Source organism: Battus philenor, unplaced genomic scaffold (genome assembly GCF_028537555.1).
Source record: "Battus philenor isolate CCGP_79_NKW_IND1 unplaced genomic scaffold, ilBatPhil1.0.hap1 SCAF_4, whole genome shotgun sequence".
Lineage (NCBI taxonomy): Eukaryota > Metazoa > Arthropoda > Insecta > Lepidoptera > Papilionidae > Battus > Battus philenor.
The window spans coordinates 12202933-12216279 of record NW_027181704.1 but is presented as its reverse complement, the minus strand read 5'-3'; the positions used below and the strand labels follow the sequence as shown (position 1 = coordinate 12216279).

Below are 13347 nucleotides of genomic sequence, written 5' to 3'. Positions count from 1 at the left end.
CCGCAGTTTTAATCCTTTTCCAATTCCAAGTTGAAGTTTTCATCGTGTTTATGAAACAGGAAGATCACGTGACGTTTGCACGTGAGCGATATTTAGGAAGCACAGGTCGCGCGGTGAGCGGTTGGCAACAGTTTGCCAACAAAGCACCGGCAGCGTCGCTGCAGGCGTTCGTGAGTTAAGACATTCAAAACCGCTCAATATCCTGGCAGTATGAAAGTTTCGCCGGCACGGCTTCACGTGGCCCGGGGGCGGAGGGGGCCGGGGCTCGCCGGGAGGGCTAAACTATGCGAAGAATGCGCAATTAGTGAGCGAGCGAGCGTGTAAGGGGCCCGCCGCCAGGCGAACGCAGTAAGAAAATATAAAGAAGGGGCGGGTTTCGCTCCCGTTGTTTAGCGCCCCGCCCGCCTTCGGCCATAACTCCCGATTGTCTCCCGAGGAAACCTCCTTAGAGCCGTCTCGGCTCAACCCTTCCCGCGGTCCGTTGCATATCTTCTGTTTGGGTCAGCGTAAATTTCTGCTTCGACCTCTCTAATGTTTCTTTTATTGGAAGGCACTGTCTTTGAGATTCCTCCGCTCGAAACCTTTTCAAGCATAAGCTGAGATTACTTTGTAGTTTTATTACACGCCACTAAATAGAATCGTCAGAGGAACAGTCATTTGAATAACGACGTATCGCTTACATCTCCATTGATTCAAAGTTTCTTCGGCCCGTAAAACTACTTTGTAACTTCTATTCAATAAATTTATTTCACCTCAAAGTGTTATTGCCCATATTTTACTTATTAAACATAATTTATGACACCGTCTCGTATCTTTTTCAGTAATACATACAAGCACAATTAGAACGTAATAAATATCCTATAATAAAATATTTCTTTCCCTAAAGCTGTAATCGAAAACAATCGTGAGGTCGAGTCGCCGGTACGTTAATGTGTTTCTGATGGTTCTTCAATATCACTTCGGTTGATCGTATAAATTACGTTATGACATTCGTTTATAATCATACGATATTGTGCTAAACTGAACGCAATTACTACATCAAGCTAGAGCTTAGTATCACATTATTATTGTTTTTATAGCTAATTATGACATAAACCTATAATACAACATACAGTTACATCTGTCAGGACTATTACTATAGAAGATAATTGCAGGTGTTTGTACCGAGCCACAGTAAGGAACATAGTCTTTTACATTAAGAAATCAGTGATGTGTTTAGTTAATTAGTCTTGCATTTAAATGTAAAAGATCCCGCAATCCATAAACGTAAAAAAGAGAGTATAAACGAAATAGGACATCGATATATAGATGTAGAAAGAGAATAAGAAGTTGATGTTGAAACAGAGTAAGATCTATGTATCGATGAAGAGAGAGAGAATCATAACATCGATAAAGAAAGAGTAAATGTCGTAGTAAAATGTCGATGCGTCAATGTACATAGAGGGTAAGACTTAAAAATATCCAAATAAAAAGAGAATAAGACAACGATGTGTCCATGTAGAAAGAGCATCAGACATTAATGTAGCGATGTAGAAAGAGCATAAGACATTAATGTAGCGATACAGGAAGAGAGTGAGATGTTAATGTATCGATGTAGAAAGAGTGTAAGACGTTAATGTAGCGATGTAGGAAGAGAGTGAGATGTTAATGTATCGATGTAGAAAGATAGTAAGACTTAATTGTATTGATTTATAAAGAGAGTGAGATGTAATGTATAGATGTAGAAAGAGTGTAAGAAGTTAATGTAGCGATGTAGAAAGAGTATAAGACGTCAATGTAGCGATGTAGAAAGAGTGTAAAACATTACTGTAGCGATGTAGAAAGAGAGTGAGATGGTAATGTATCGATGTATAAAAAGAGTAGGACATTAATGTATCAGCGCAGTAAAAGAGTAAGTTGTCGATATATCGTAGAAAGCTGAATATTCAAGTGGTCGCTCTGCACGCACAATATGATCGGGGCGCGCGCGAGAGCGTAGCCGCGCGGGCCGCCAGCGGACCAAATTAGCCAACTAACTAACTAATAAATAATGATCTCTTGTTTTTCTATTCGCCGCGGAATAGAAACGCACGGATTTGATCCTGTGCACCGCGCTATTTATATCGGATGCACACGACGATTCGGGTGAAGGCACTCTCGCGACGCCAATTCGCGGGCGCCCGTGTCGCTAGGCGCATGCGGCTGTTTATACACTTAAACTGTTACCAACCACTTGTGTCGCTCTAAAACCTTTTAAATATATGTTCCATATTTATATACTGTAATAGCGTATTGTTATTATATATTACATACTATTATAGTATATTGCATATGCTCGAAAAGTTATGACACTAAACACTGAAAGAAATTTACAATACTCTTCTTTAGTAAATACGATGTTTTTTTTAAATAAATCGACTAATATTTAATCACAGAATTATAAAATTGTATCGGTTATTGCATGATAAAGTTAATTACGTTTAACATAAAAATAAAGCACAAGATTTCCTTAGTAATTATGTACTATAGATTAATATAAAAATTAAGTGGAAATTTATTATGGGCATATGTAATACATACGATATATTGCATAATTAGTCTGAAAGGTCTTTTAAGTTCGTAATGCAATTTAAAAATACGCATTTATTTTTTGATATGTAAGCAATGGAATTTTGTATTCATCTTTACAGCTGAAAGCCTACTAATAGCGATTTCAAGAATGTCTGACTTAGTCTACAAAACTTCGCTTCACGAGCTTTCGACTGTCTTTCACTTTAATTTTAGACAATTTTATATTGAGACGAAAGTTTTATGCGCCAAAAAATATTTTTTACACCTGTTTCCACAAAGAAGTGATACAAGTTTCATAATAAAAAAATATCGCTAACCATATAAAATAAGTATTTCAAGTTAATCTAAGACTGTAATGTGACATGTGATGAAAGTCTGGTAATATTTTACATGAAATTTATATAAATTTTTTAGAAAATTAAATTATATAGTTTTTTCGCCAACACACAAAATACGTAGTACACTTCACATTTTATAGGCATTGTAATAATAGTTCTCATGGATTTTAATGACGGCTCAATTATGAAAATTCAACCTGGCGGCAATCAATCCACGCGTATGTGTGCGTACGATGCGCGTGTGTGGGTGGTGCGCGTTTGCCCCAACGAGCCAGTAAGGGGTTAATTAAATTCACAGCAACCGTCTCCCGTCGCCTCGCATTCCCCAAATTCAATGAGATTTCAATTTACTTTGGTCTAGTCGAGTCTTTCATTGTTCACGAATTAATACACTATTGGCTAAATTAAAATTGCGACGACAGACCGCTCGTTTTAGCTGTCCGTATTGGATTTTATTTGTTTTTTTTTTTTACTTTACAAATACGTTGAAATCTTCTAACAGGTCTCTAGTATTTTACTTATACCGTTTGTGTTATTGTAATGAACTTATCATTAACATCGTATTAGCCGTAGGAAGTACCACTACTGGACATAGTCCTCAATAGATTACCAATAAGACCGATTGGAAGCAGTCTGTCCTGTGACCTAGCGTCTCCCGAGCACCTTAATTAGGTCATCTGATCACCTTGTTGATCTCCACTCCAGAAACTTAAGGCCACAGAGGCAATTTGTTCTGCGCGCAATGTGACCTGGACAATGCGACTACTATCTGCCAATCCTCTAAGTAATATAGGTTACTTTCATTTGTCTACGGATCTTCTTTTTCTTGATTCGTTCTAATGAACCAAACTGACGTGAAATAAAATTGTAAAAGTTTGAACAAGTAAATCAATCAAATCAATAATAGAGGAAAACGATTAGGTTTTTTTTTGTTCATGAAGGAAAATCTTACGTCAGTTAAAACTTATCGCATACATACACCATTTATTGTTATCGTCTTGCTTCGTTGCTATGTTGCAATTTACTGTATCCCATAACAATAGCGGAATTAAATTTAAAATGCTATAATTGTCACACACAACGACGCGTGGAATTTAAAAAAAAGGTCGCTATTCGTTACACATTACATGAGGAATTGTGTGTATAATACACACGCCCATTGAAATACTTGTAAGTTAGATATAATTACTTTGTGTCCCACTAAAGTCGGTTGATTCTTAGTATTAAATTCACCTTACAGATTCCTTGCCGCTAACATTTACAAAGATAAAGACCAACCTTAAGCTCGAGTCCGACGTCAAATACCAAAACCGTATTTCTCAGTAAAGCGAACTGATATACCTACCTAGCTGTGTAGCGCTTATGTTATAATGGATATAATTTTGCTGGTGTATTCGCTAATATATTATCGAGATTGGTATAGTTAGGGAGGGAATGCGTCCATCCCTAATATACGGGATGTAAATTCAATAATGGCTTTGAATTTTCGGCCTTTATGTAATCTAATGTTTAATTGAGAGTAATGTAACTACTACCGCAACAAAATACTTTTTAAAGACTTAGTAGGCAACTTTGATATCACATAATTCATGTTTTCTTTATTTATTCTTCACAGCTGACAATCTATATATCGCTAAATATAAACATGAATATATATAGGTTCGAAGAACAAACTTTTCTCTTGTTATTGTCAAATTATACTCTGAATTCAATAAAGAGTTTAAGGATGTCTCTCGTGCAAAACTTTTTTTTTCTGGAAATAATTATGATTTTTTTAAAACTATTGATACGGTTTGTTCACCTTTTTACGACTCGGAGTTTGGTTTATAAATAATTAAATTAGACGGCGACTATGTTTCTTACCTTTTTCTTTAAAACAATTACAATGACAAAAATAATAGGATCGAATATCGTCTATGCCAAAATACTTTCTTGTAGGAGTATCGAGTAGTACGGAAGTGAAAAGTTGTGATGTAATTTAAAGATTATTGATTTAAAAAAAAAAAAAAAAAACAGAAAATAATTTGTAGTGAAAAATGAATCGTTATGTGTATATATGAACAATTGGTTGAAATTGTATTTGCATGTAAATCGGATCAGCTATTAAAATAAATGGCCGCGTCCCCCGCAGGTTCCCGCAGCTACCCGCCGCATTCCTGTCCAGCTGCAGTTTCAATAATTGAAAATAGCTATTCAAAATATTTTCAAAATTGTTTCATAACGGGCAGCTCGAGCGGAGTCGGCACAGCGGCGCATTGTGGCGCGCGTTTGCACCGATTCCACAATGCGAAGTATCTCGCGGGTTATGTCAATTGGCGGCCGCTTAGGGCGCTTTTTATTTCGATCCGTTTTATCTAAGCCGAGATTTCAATTTTCTAAAATATAAGGGTTTTTAAAACATTATTTTTAATTTTTTTACAGATTATATGCCTCTCGAAATAATCTACAATTATGTATAATATTTGTAAAAAACAACTATGACGTTTGGGTATCCACCTAAAGGTTTAAATATTTTTTAAGGAAAAAACAATAAAAATAATGGTAAAGTTAAAAACAAATAAGTTTACACTAATAACATGTTCCCGCCTATACAACTACATGCCTATAGAACAACACTCATTACATTTTCACACCTAAAGAAGTGATGTAAAGCTCACTTGTCCGCAAAAAGCTTTTAGGACTATTGCTAATCACCCTGTATAAGTGATTACTCTGATCTATTGTTTTAATTACCTTTTTCTATCGAAATACGACAGGCTAATAAAGTCTGACACAAAATGTGCAGAGATAGTAAACAATAATTAATTTTAATAAGAAATAATCCATTAAAAAAGCATTTTCTCACTATGCATATAAAAACATCGTCTAGTTTACAATCAGAAATTATCATCCACCTAATCGCGGAATGTATTGTATCAAAACGAAAAAGATTAAATTAAAAAATAAAACACGAATAGACGCACAGATAAAGACAATTATGTAAATTATAAAAAAGATTCTTTTTTTATTCCTTTCCACATGATTGAGAATCATGGCCAATGATGTCAGTCTGTGCTACCAGTTGCTCCGAGCTTTTGTATTTGCTAAAGCTTTAAGCAGCCGTGCACGGTGGTGTTGTACCCTTTTGAAGCTGCGCCATTTCAGTGACTAGGTGACCATCCTCAGGTCCTTATGTCTTGTACAACTATAAACTTCTTCAAATTTTGTAAGCTCTTCCATGCAATTTAATACTTAAAGAATTTACGAAAGCTAGCTGTGGATTTTCGAGTCCTTATTTTAAGCTCTTTGAGGATAGACGAATTAACGGGGCGTGATTTCCAGGTATTTCTTAACGTTCGGCGCCAACACCACTTCTAGATCGCGTCTATCTTTTACTTTTCGAATTAGTATAGAAACATGAAGAAGACGGGCGGACACATGTATTTCACTTTGCTGCTTGGTTTTCTTTGTATTTTCTTGGTTCTTTTTTGGATCTGTTTCGCCATACTTGCCGAAAACTATAAGCCTCTCCAGATTTTCCGAGCTTTGTGCAATGTGGCCAAAAAGTAATTAGACTTTTCTCAAATATTTGTAAAAGAAACTTATTGATAGGTTTGACCTTTTGAGGACGCTTTTTGACCACTTTTTATTATCATCACGTCAGCGCATAGGCGCTCACTGCAAAGCATAGGCGTTCCTCATAAATCGCCAATCGTCTTGTGACACCCGCATCTAGCTACTTCCTGAGACCGTGACTACATCGTCGGTCCACTTAGAGAGGTCCTACTCGTGGTTGCCACCCGAGAACCTTTCGGCCCCAACAGCAGTTGCACAAACGATGTTCCCCACTCACTGACATTTCAGATGAGCAATGTATTTATAACTTTTTTTTGATAAATAACTACTACCCGTGGCCCTCAAATGTGACGACATTTTTTATCACTTACTCTATTACAGCACATTAGCCACACAGGTGAGGACACTGCGACTTGATTACGACCACGCCTAGTCAATTTTAAACTGTGATGTCATCGTTTGAAACGCGTAAAACAATTACCGCATTCGCTAGCGGCGCCTCTTGCCGCACATTGTCGAGCATTTTCTCGAATAAATCTCATAAACTTTTAATATCATAACGAATGCATTGTATTAAAACCCCAACCTCCTTCCTATGCCTAGTAATGATGATAAGTGATTTTGATCTGGTTCGTTTGAGTTCGTTTTCTCGACTATTTGAAACATAGAATCCATTATGACTATTATAAATGAATTGTTGGTTAAAAGACGTTTTGATATTACTAATTGAAAAATAATTTATTAGTAACATTCTGGAGTGAAGACTAAATACGGGCAAGCGCACCAAAGACAATCAGTGAGTGGACATACGACCTTTTTAAGGAAGTCGGAAGACGCTGCATGTAGGCTTTCAAGTAGTCCTATAGGAAATCTATAGGGAGGCTATGAACATTCTACAACTTAATGAATATTATGGTGAAACATGATAGTAAACATACTAACGTGTTCACACGACGAATTTAATAACACTCGATATAAGTTTAAGTGGTTTACATTGTAAAGTAAAAATTACACATACAGCGAGAAAATTAAGCTTCAATTTATTCTCAGTCGCACCGTTTCGCTTGGTCGTTCGCTTTGTTTTATGATCTAATTAAGTTCAATCAATTCTGTTACAGGAAGGAACGAGCTCATAGCGAGATATATTAAACTAAGGACAGGAAAAACCCGCACAAGAAAACAAGTCTCCTCTCATATACAGGTGCTCGCGAGGCGGAAACTGCGCGAGATTCAGGCCAAGCTAAAAGTGGTGAGTGAACTCTTCTTGGCATGCGTTACATTAATTAGATAACTCTAATAACATTTATCTTCAAAGATATCGGATATACTAATACAAATATACCTAAAACTGCAGCGTTGCCAAAATATGGAAAGAACTCTATCGGAAAAATCGCAAGATTTTCGTTATTACAATACGGGCCTTGTGACCGGTACAGTAATCGTCGTGAAATAAACTTATTTCAGAATCGATAAATTCGTTTTAAATAATATTATATATATTTAATAATTAATAAATGTATTTTAATTAGGTATTATAAAATACGGTTTTGTACCAAAAAATCTTACTAGATTTCCTGAGCAATAAATTTTGATATATAAGTTAGAGAATTAGTTGTAAATTCAAATAAATTAGTTTGTATCGAACAATCAGTCATAAGGTAGAAAGAAACATTGTTAAGTTTGTCGGAAAAGGCTGAATGCAGTGAACTTCAAACTGGTATTGGAAGTCTATACAAGAGGCTTAAGTCTAGACGTGAACGTCACACGTCTGGAAGACGATAATGAAAGAACATTCTAATATTCATATGATGCTTTATAAATAAATTTTACAACAACATTTTCATAAGTTAAAATTTTTTAACTTTCTATAATACTTTGTATACGTTTGGATGGAAATTTTCTATTATTTCCAAATCCATTAGGAAGTTGCTTCCAAAATCTTTAGTGGAAGATTATTTAAGGCTCTTTAGAGTTTATTAGATCTCTGTTAATAATCTTATACGCATATTAAATAAACGGATATAATAATACTTTATTGTACAACTTAATAAAAAAGACAAAGTCTACTTTGGATCCTTTTTATCAGTTTTATGTGGATTGTACGCACGAAAGCAATATCATCTACTTCGTTTAATGTACAATATAAAATATCGAAGTGATTTTGGTCATAAACATTGCTGTTTAACATTTACAGCTCCATCGGGCTTGAGTTGGCATAGTGCTAAATGCTTAGTCTAAACATCATTTAGCCGCCGGATGTCCACTTCTGGACATAAGCCCACACTTTAGATTTCTTATAAAACCTGTTGAAAGCGATCTGCATTCACAGCTACCATTGCACTAAATTGACAATATTATTTTCCAGATTGTATAGTTAAATACATCTAAATTGCTCAGAATCTAAAATACTCTAAATTTTTACGTAAACAAGTGTTAAAACTAGTCAACTGCAGTGTTTACACAACGAAATCTTAACTAAATATAGACATTCTATAGGTTTTCTATAGGCTCACATATTTGGTTTATAGTTATTTATTTAATATCATCAACTTTATTTTTATTATTTGTATCCTACAAATACATAGTTAAACAATAAATCTAGATTTAAAAATCACCGACGATAAATTCCCAAGTTAGCCTGGTTTAAAAAGAAAGCAATAACAATAAAGAAAATATTTAGGACGGTGGCGTGATGAAAGAGAAGGCGATGCAGTCTATGAGCACACTGTCAAGCGCACAGATTGTGGCCGGCTTACCGCATCCGGCGTACCACCATACGGTACATCTGCAAAAGGCATGCCTTTGTGTTTCTTGGCGGTGAACAAAAAAAAACTAGATAGCCTATAAACTGTTGCTTACACTCCGTTCCCCGTTACTCGCGTTTCGACGAACTCATAACGACCAAGTAGAATCTAGTCAAGAGCTCGCAACACACCTGGCTGACCGGAGCTCTCAACTAGTTTAATGTCACAAAAAACAGGCCCCTTGTTCCTTATTAATTAAAAGCCATACTGTTTTAAAATTTAAAACTTGCTACACACTTATAAAACGCGTACACCAACGCGCGTAGAAAATATTTAATCTATTTTTGTTGTCTTATTATGATCTTGTCTCGCATTTTAAACTCAAATTCTTCAATCTTTTTTCTTTCTTTAATATAATTAAATTCAAATTAAATTTATCAATAATCACAGGTTGCCATATTTTTGTTTTCGTATTTATTTCGCGAAGTCTGGTTTCGGTGAACGGAGATACAAAGCATGTTGCTCGCAAAACGATCGCACTAGTCCAAATAACATCACAGATTCAAGTCGCTTTACTTACAAATTAACTCAGTGTTCTGTAATACAAGATCTGTGTAATATATATGTTTTTAAAATTGTTAAACTGCGTTTTTATTTACTGCAGTTTTGTATGGAATCATATTAATGCGGAAAGTTTAGTACGTCGTTGAGCTGTCTTGAAAATACATTTAATATCACTGTAATATAGATGAAAGTCTGAAGCTATGTTGTCGCATAATAAGTGGAGGAAATAAGACATTATTTGCTCACGAAGAAGTTATATTTTTTAATCTTTTGACGCTCTTATCGTATTGGGTTTAGTTATGGACGTGGAGACTTCATAGAAAATCGATACAAACATTTTAACTCTGCTTAGACTGTAATATTTATGCGAATGTTGTATATAAATATAAAAAAAAGTTTTCATAAATATGTCTAAGTAAAAAATAGGTTTAATTTTTTTTTAAATGAACCTTGGATCGTTCCTTCATTCTTGATAGTTGTTTGCTTAAGCATACGTTTTTACAAAAAAAAATATTCTTCTAAGCTTGAAACGTGTACAATTTAAATCTAATTGGAAATGTGCTTCAGTTAAAGTGTGTAAAGAATTCGCTGCTCTTAACATCGTGGGCTACATTAATATTTAAAGCTTTACTTTAACGATTCGTATCGAAAGTTGTTATTAACATTTATTTATTGTTTTCAGCAATTTTGGCAACCTGGGCTTCAAGCCGGAACCTCTCAAGAGTAAGTTTACATTTTAATACATAAAACAATATATCCATAATGTTCCCATCCTTTCTTTTCATTAGATACTAGTTTACCCGTCGACGACTGACGAGTGGTCATGAATAATCAATTTGGACCTTAATAAATGAATAAAAATATAATTAAAAACGGTATATATATTGTAATGCCTTTTGATACACAACAATGTTAGTTCTATTTTGTCGATTGGTCACGTGAAAGACATGATTTTTTAATATTATAATAGCAAGCTATAATAGAAATTCTAATTTGCTTTCTCTAAGAACCTTATACAAAATATTAGTAAACTTATAAAAAGGGAAACCTATTTTTATATTCATTACACGTGTAACGTAATAGCCGCATCATTGTGTAATTGAAATTTCACGTACGAGATAGAAATCTAAAGGTTTAGCTAGACTTCTGAATGCCAACAAATTAATAAAATTATATGAAAGTCGTTAACTATCTTATTTTCCCATTTGTTCTGTGATGTATGTCCGGATTAATTGTAACAATAGTGCTACCGAAACCTCTGTACCGCGCCTTAGGAAAGCACGACGAAGTGGGGGCTGAAGAAAAAAGAGCATGAGTGCTGCCAGCGCGAGAGTTAACGAGCTGAAAGAGCCCCCGATATACCTCGGTCCCGCCGCGCTTACCAGGGCGCGGTACGGCTACTTCGGTAGCACTATAGCAAAATATATTGAGAGTAAGCTGCGCATTCCGAAAGTTTAGCGGTTTGTTTTTCTATTAGTGTGGTTATGTCACTAAGCACGGATGCTATTAAATCGGAACATAGTAATATCCGTAATACTAGTATTACTGCACTAGTATTACTGGCGTGTTAATGTTACCGCTATTAGCCGTAAGGCTTTGTACAAGCTTCTTAGATATTACTAAAAACTAGTTTTACCATGTGGTAGAAGACATCAGTACTTACTAAAGTAGTTCACTAGGAAATCACATAGACAGCCACTTGCATGGAAGAGTTGTATAACTATTAAAATTTGTCTTTGATGTTACTTGTCAATTACGGTTTCACGTCTAACAAATCCTTTTATTACTTAGTTACTAAAAATCAATGTAATATGTTTGCAGCGTGAAGCCGTTCCCCAGTGCGGGATATAAAGGCGTGGGCGGCGTGGGAGTGGGTGTGGGAGTAGGCGGTGCGGCGGACGTGGCGCCACCACCGCCCTGGGAGGGCCGTGCCATCGCCACTCATAAGCTAAGACTTGTAGAGTTCTCCGCCTTCGTCGAACATCCGAGAGACGCAGACACGGTAAAGAGCTTATCTTATTTTTTAACTGAAATAGACTAGTTCATATGTTAATAACGTAAGGTTGTTTTATTTACAGAGAAAACTATTGTAATATTTATCCACCCCATACAGATATATATCCCAATGTCTGTCAATAAAAATATGGTACACCCTATCGAAAAATCAATGGTTTCAGTAATAATTATTCACGTAATGATAATATAGTTAAAAAAAGTTTCAAAATTCGGATCACTACGTGTTAAATATTGTTTACTATTTATACCTGTAATCTTGTTCTGCCAAAAGTTATAGGCCTGTAAAAAAAACATGTTTCAAAGTAATGACTTCACGTGAGTGGCTTTTGATGACAAATGATTCATACATATATCCCTTAAAAGCTTTATCACTATAACCGAACCTTTATAACTGTTAGAACAAAAATAACTATTGAGGTTTCTTATGCCTTTTTTCTGTCAAACATTGTAACTCTTTTCATACTGTTAATAAAAAAAAAATAATTATGTGTCTTACTTTATTACTTATTTATCCTTTTCAAGAACGTTTATAACAGACGATGGTACTAAGTTTTGTAATAAATGAAAATGTAATGTCACTTCTCAGTATTCCTGCCATTACTAATGTCACATTCCGTCGTATTGTAGGTGGGGAATCGCTTATATCGACCATTTGTAATTTATTGGTAACCAAATACATATTTATTTATTTACAATTTGCGTAATGGGTGACTTAATACAGGTATTCTCTACGAGTCAACTTAAGTAAGTCCAAAGATAACAAATAGGCAGGTGTGTAAATATGACAGAAAAATTTTTTATAGTTCTTTTAAACACATAATATATAATAATTGTATTTATTTTCCAGTACCCTCCAAGCGCCGCACCAGCGCAACACCTTTTCGTTCACATAGGCGGTACCGTCACATACGCCGATCCCTTATTAGAAGTAAGTACTTGCTCCATACCGTATATACTTAGTCTTGCCATAAGTATTGTTACAAAGTAAAACAACATTTTTTATTGTACGTAGCACTCGTTGAATACATTAATAGAAAACCTTTAAATAAAAAGCTTACTCGAAATGGATTCTATTGGCTGCAATATAATCCTTTAAACCTTGAGGCCAGTTATCAATAGCAACATGTACTCTTTCTACGGGAAAACTTTTTATTTTCGTTCTTTTGTATGGTTTTATTGACTCCAAATTGTCATTGTTTAGAGCAAGCCTTCTTCTCTAAAACTGACCATAAATCAGAATCCAGTAGATTAAGATCTAAAGCTAGATGACGGCCAGTCTTCAGCACTAATGAAGCCAGGAACGTTCTTTTCTAACCAAGATTGGTTTGTTCGAGCTTCATAACCAGGCGCCAAGTATTACTGAAAGAATCATTTTTTTTCGTTAAGCATGGTTTTGTTTAGGGGCTTAACTACCTTCTCAAGAAAGCTATCATGATAGACTTATACCGATGTTTTGACACATTTTTTAATAAAAATATGGCTCAGTCATTTAGAGGTACCAGACCAAACCATCAATGAAGTCGTATAATACCCACTTTGTACTCTGTTGACTAATTGGGAAGATTATTCAATGCTTTCAG

The 13347-nt window shown here is 35.1% G+C and overlaps 1 protein-coding gene across 4 annotated transcripts in view; it reads left to right on the top strand.

Moving 5' to 3' along the window:
* The window catches only part of sd (TEA domain transcription factor 1 homolog scalloped), a 107809-nt gene that overhangs the window by 88951 nt on the left and 5511 nt on the right, over positions 1 to 13347 (top strand). For 3 of the 4 annotated variants that reach the window (XM_068771455.1, XM_068771453.1, XM_068771454.1), the window contains 5 exons: positions 7562 to 7692; positions 9124 to 9222; positions 10434 to 10474; positions 11573 to 11753; positions 12615 to 12695. In XM_068771455.1, coding sequence (XP_068627556.1) covers positions 7562 to 7692; positions 9124 to 9222; positions 10434 to 10474; positions 11573 to 11753; positions 12615 to 12695 — 533 coding nt within the window. The remainder of the gene's footprint in view (positions 1 to 7561; positions 7693 to 9123; positions 9223 to 10433; positions 10475 to 11572; positions 11754 to 12614; positions 12696 to 13347) is intronic. The other variant, XM_068771456.1, reaches the window with a different exon arrangement.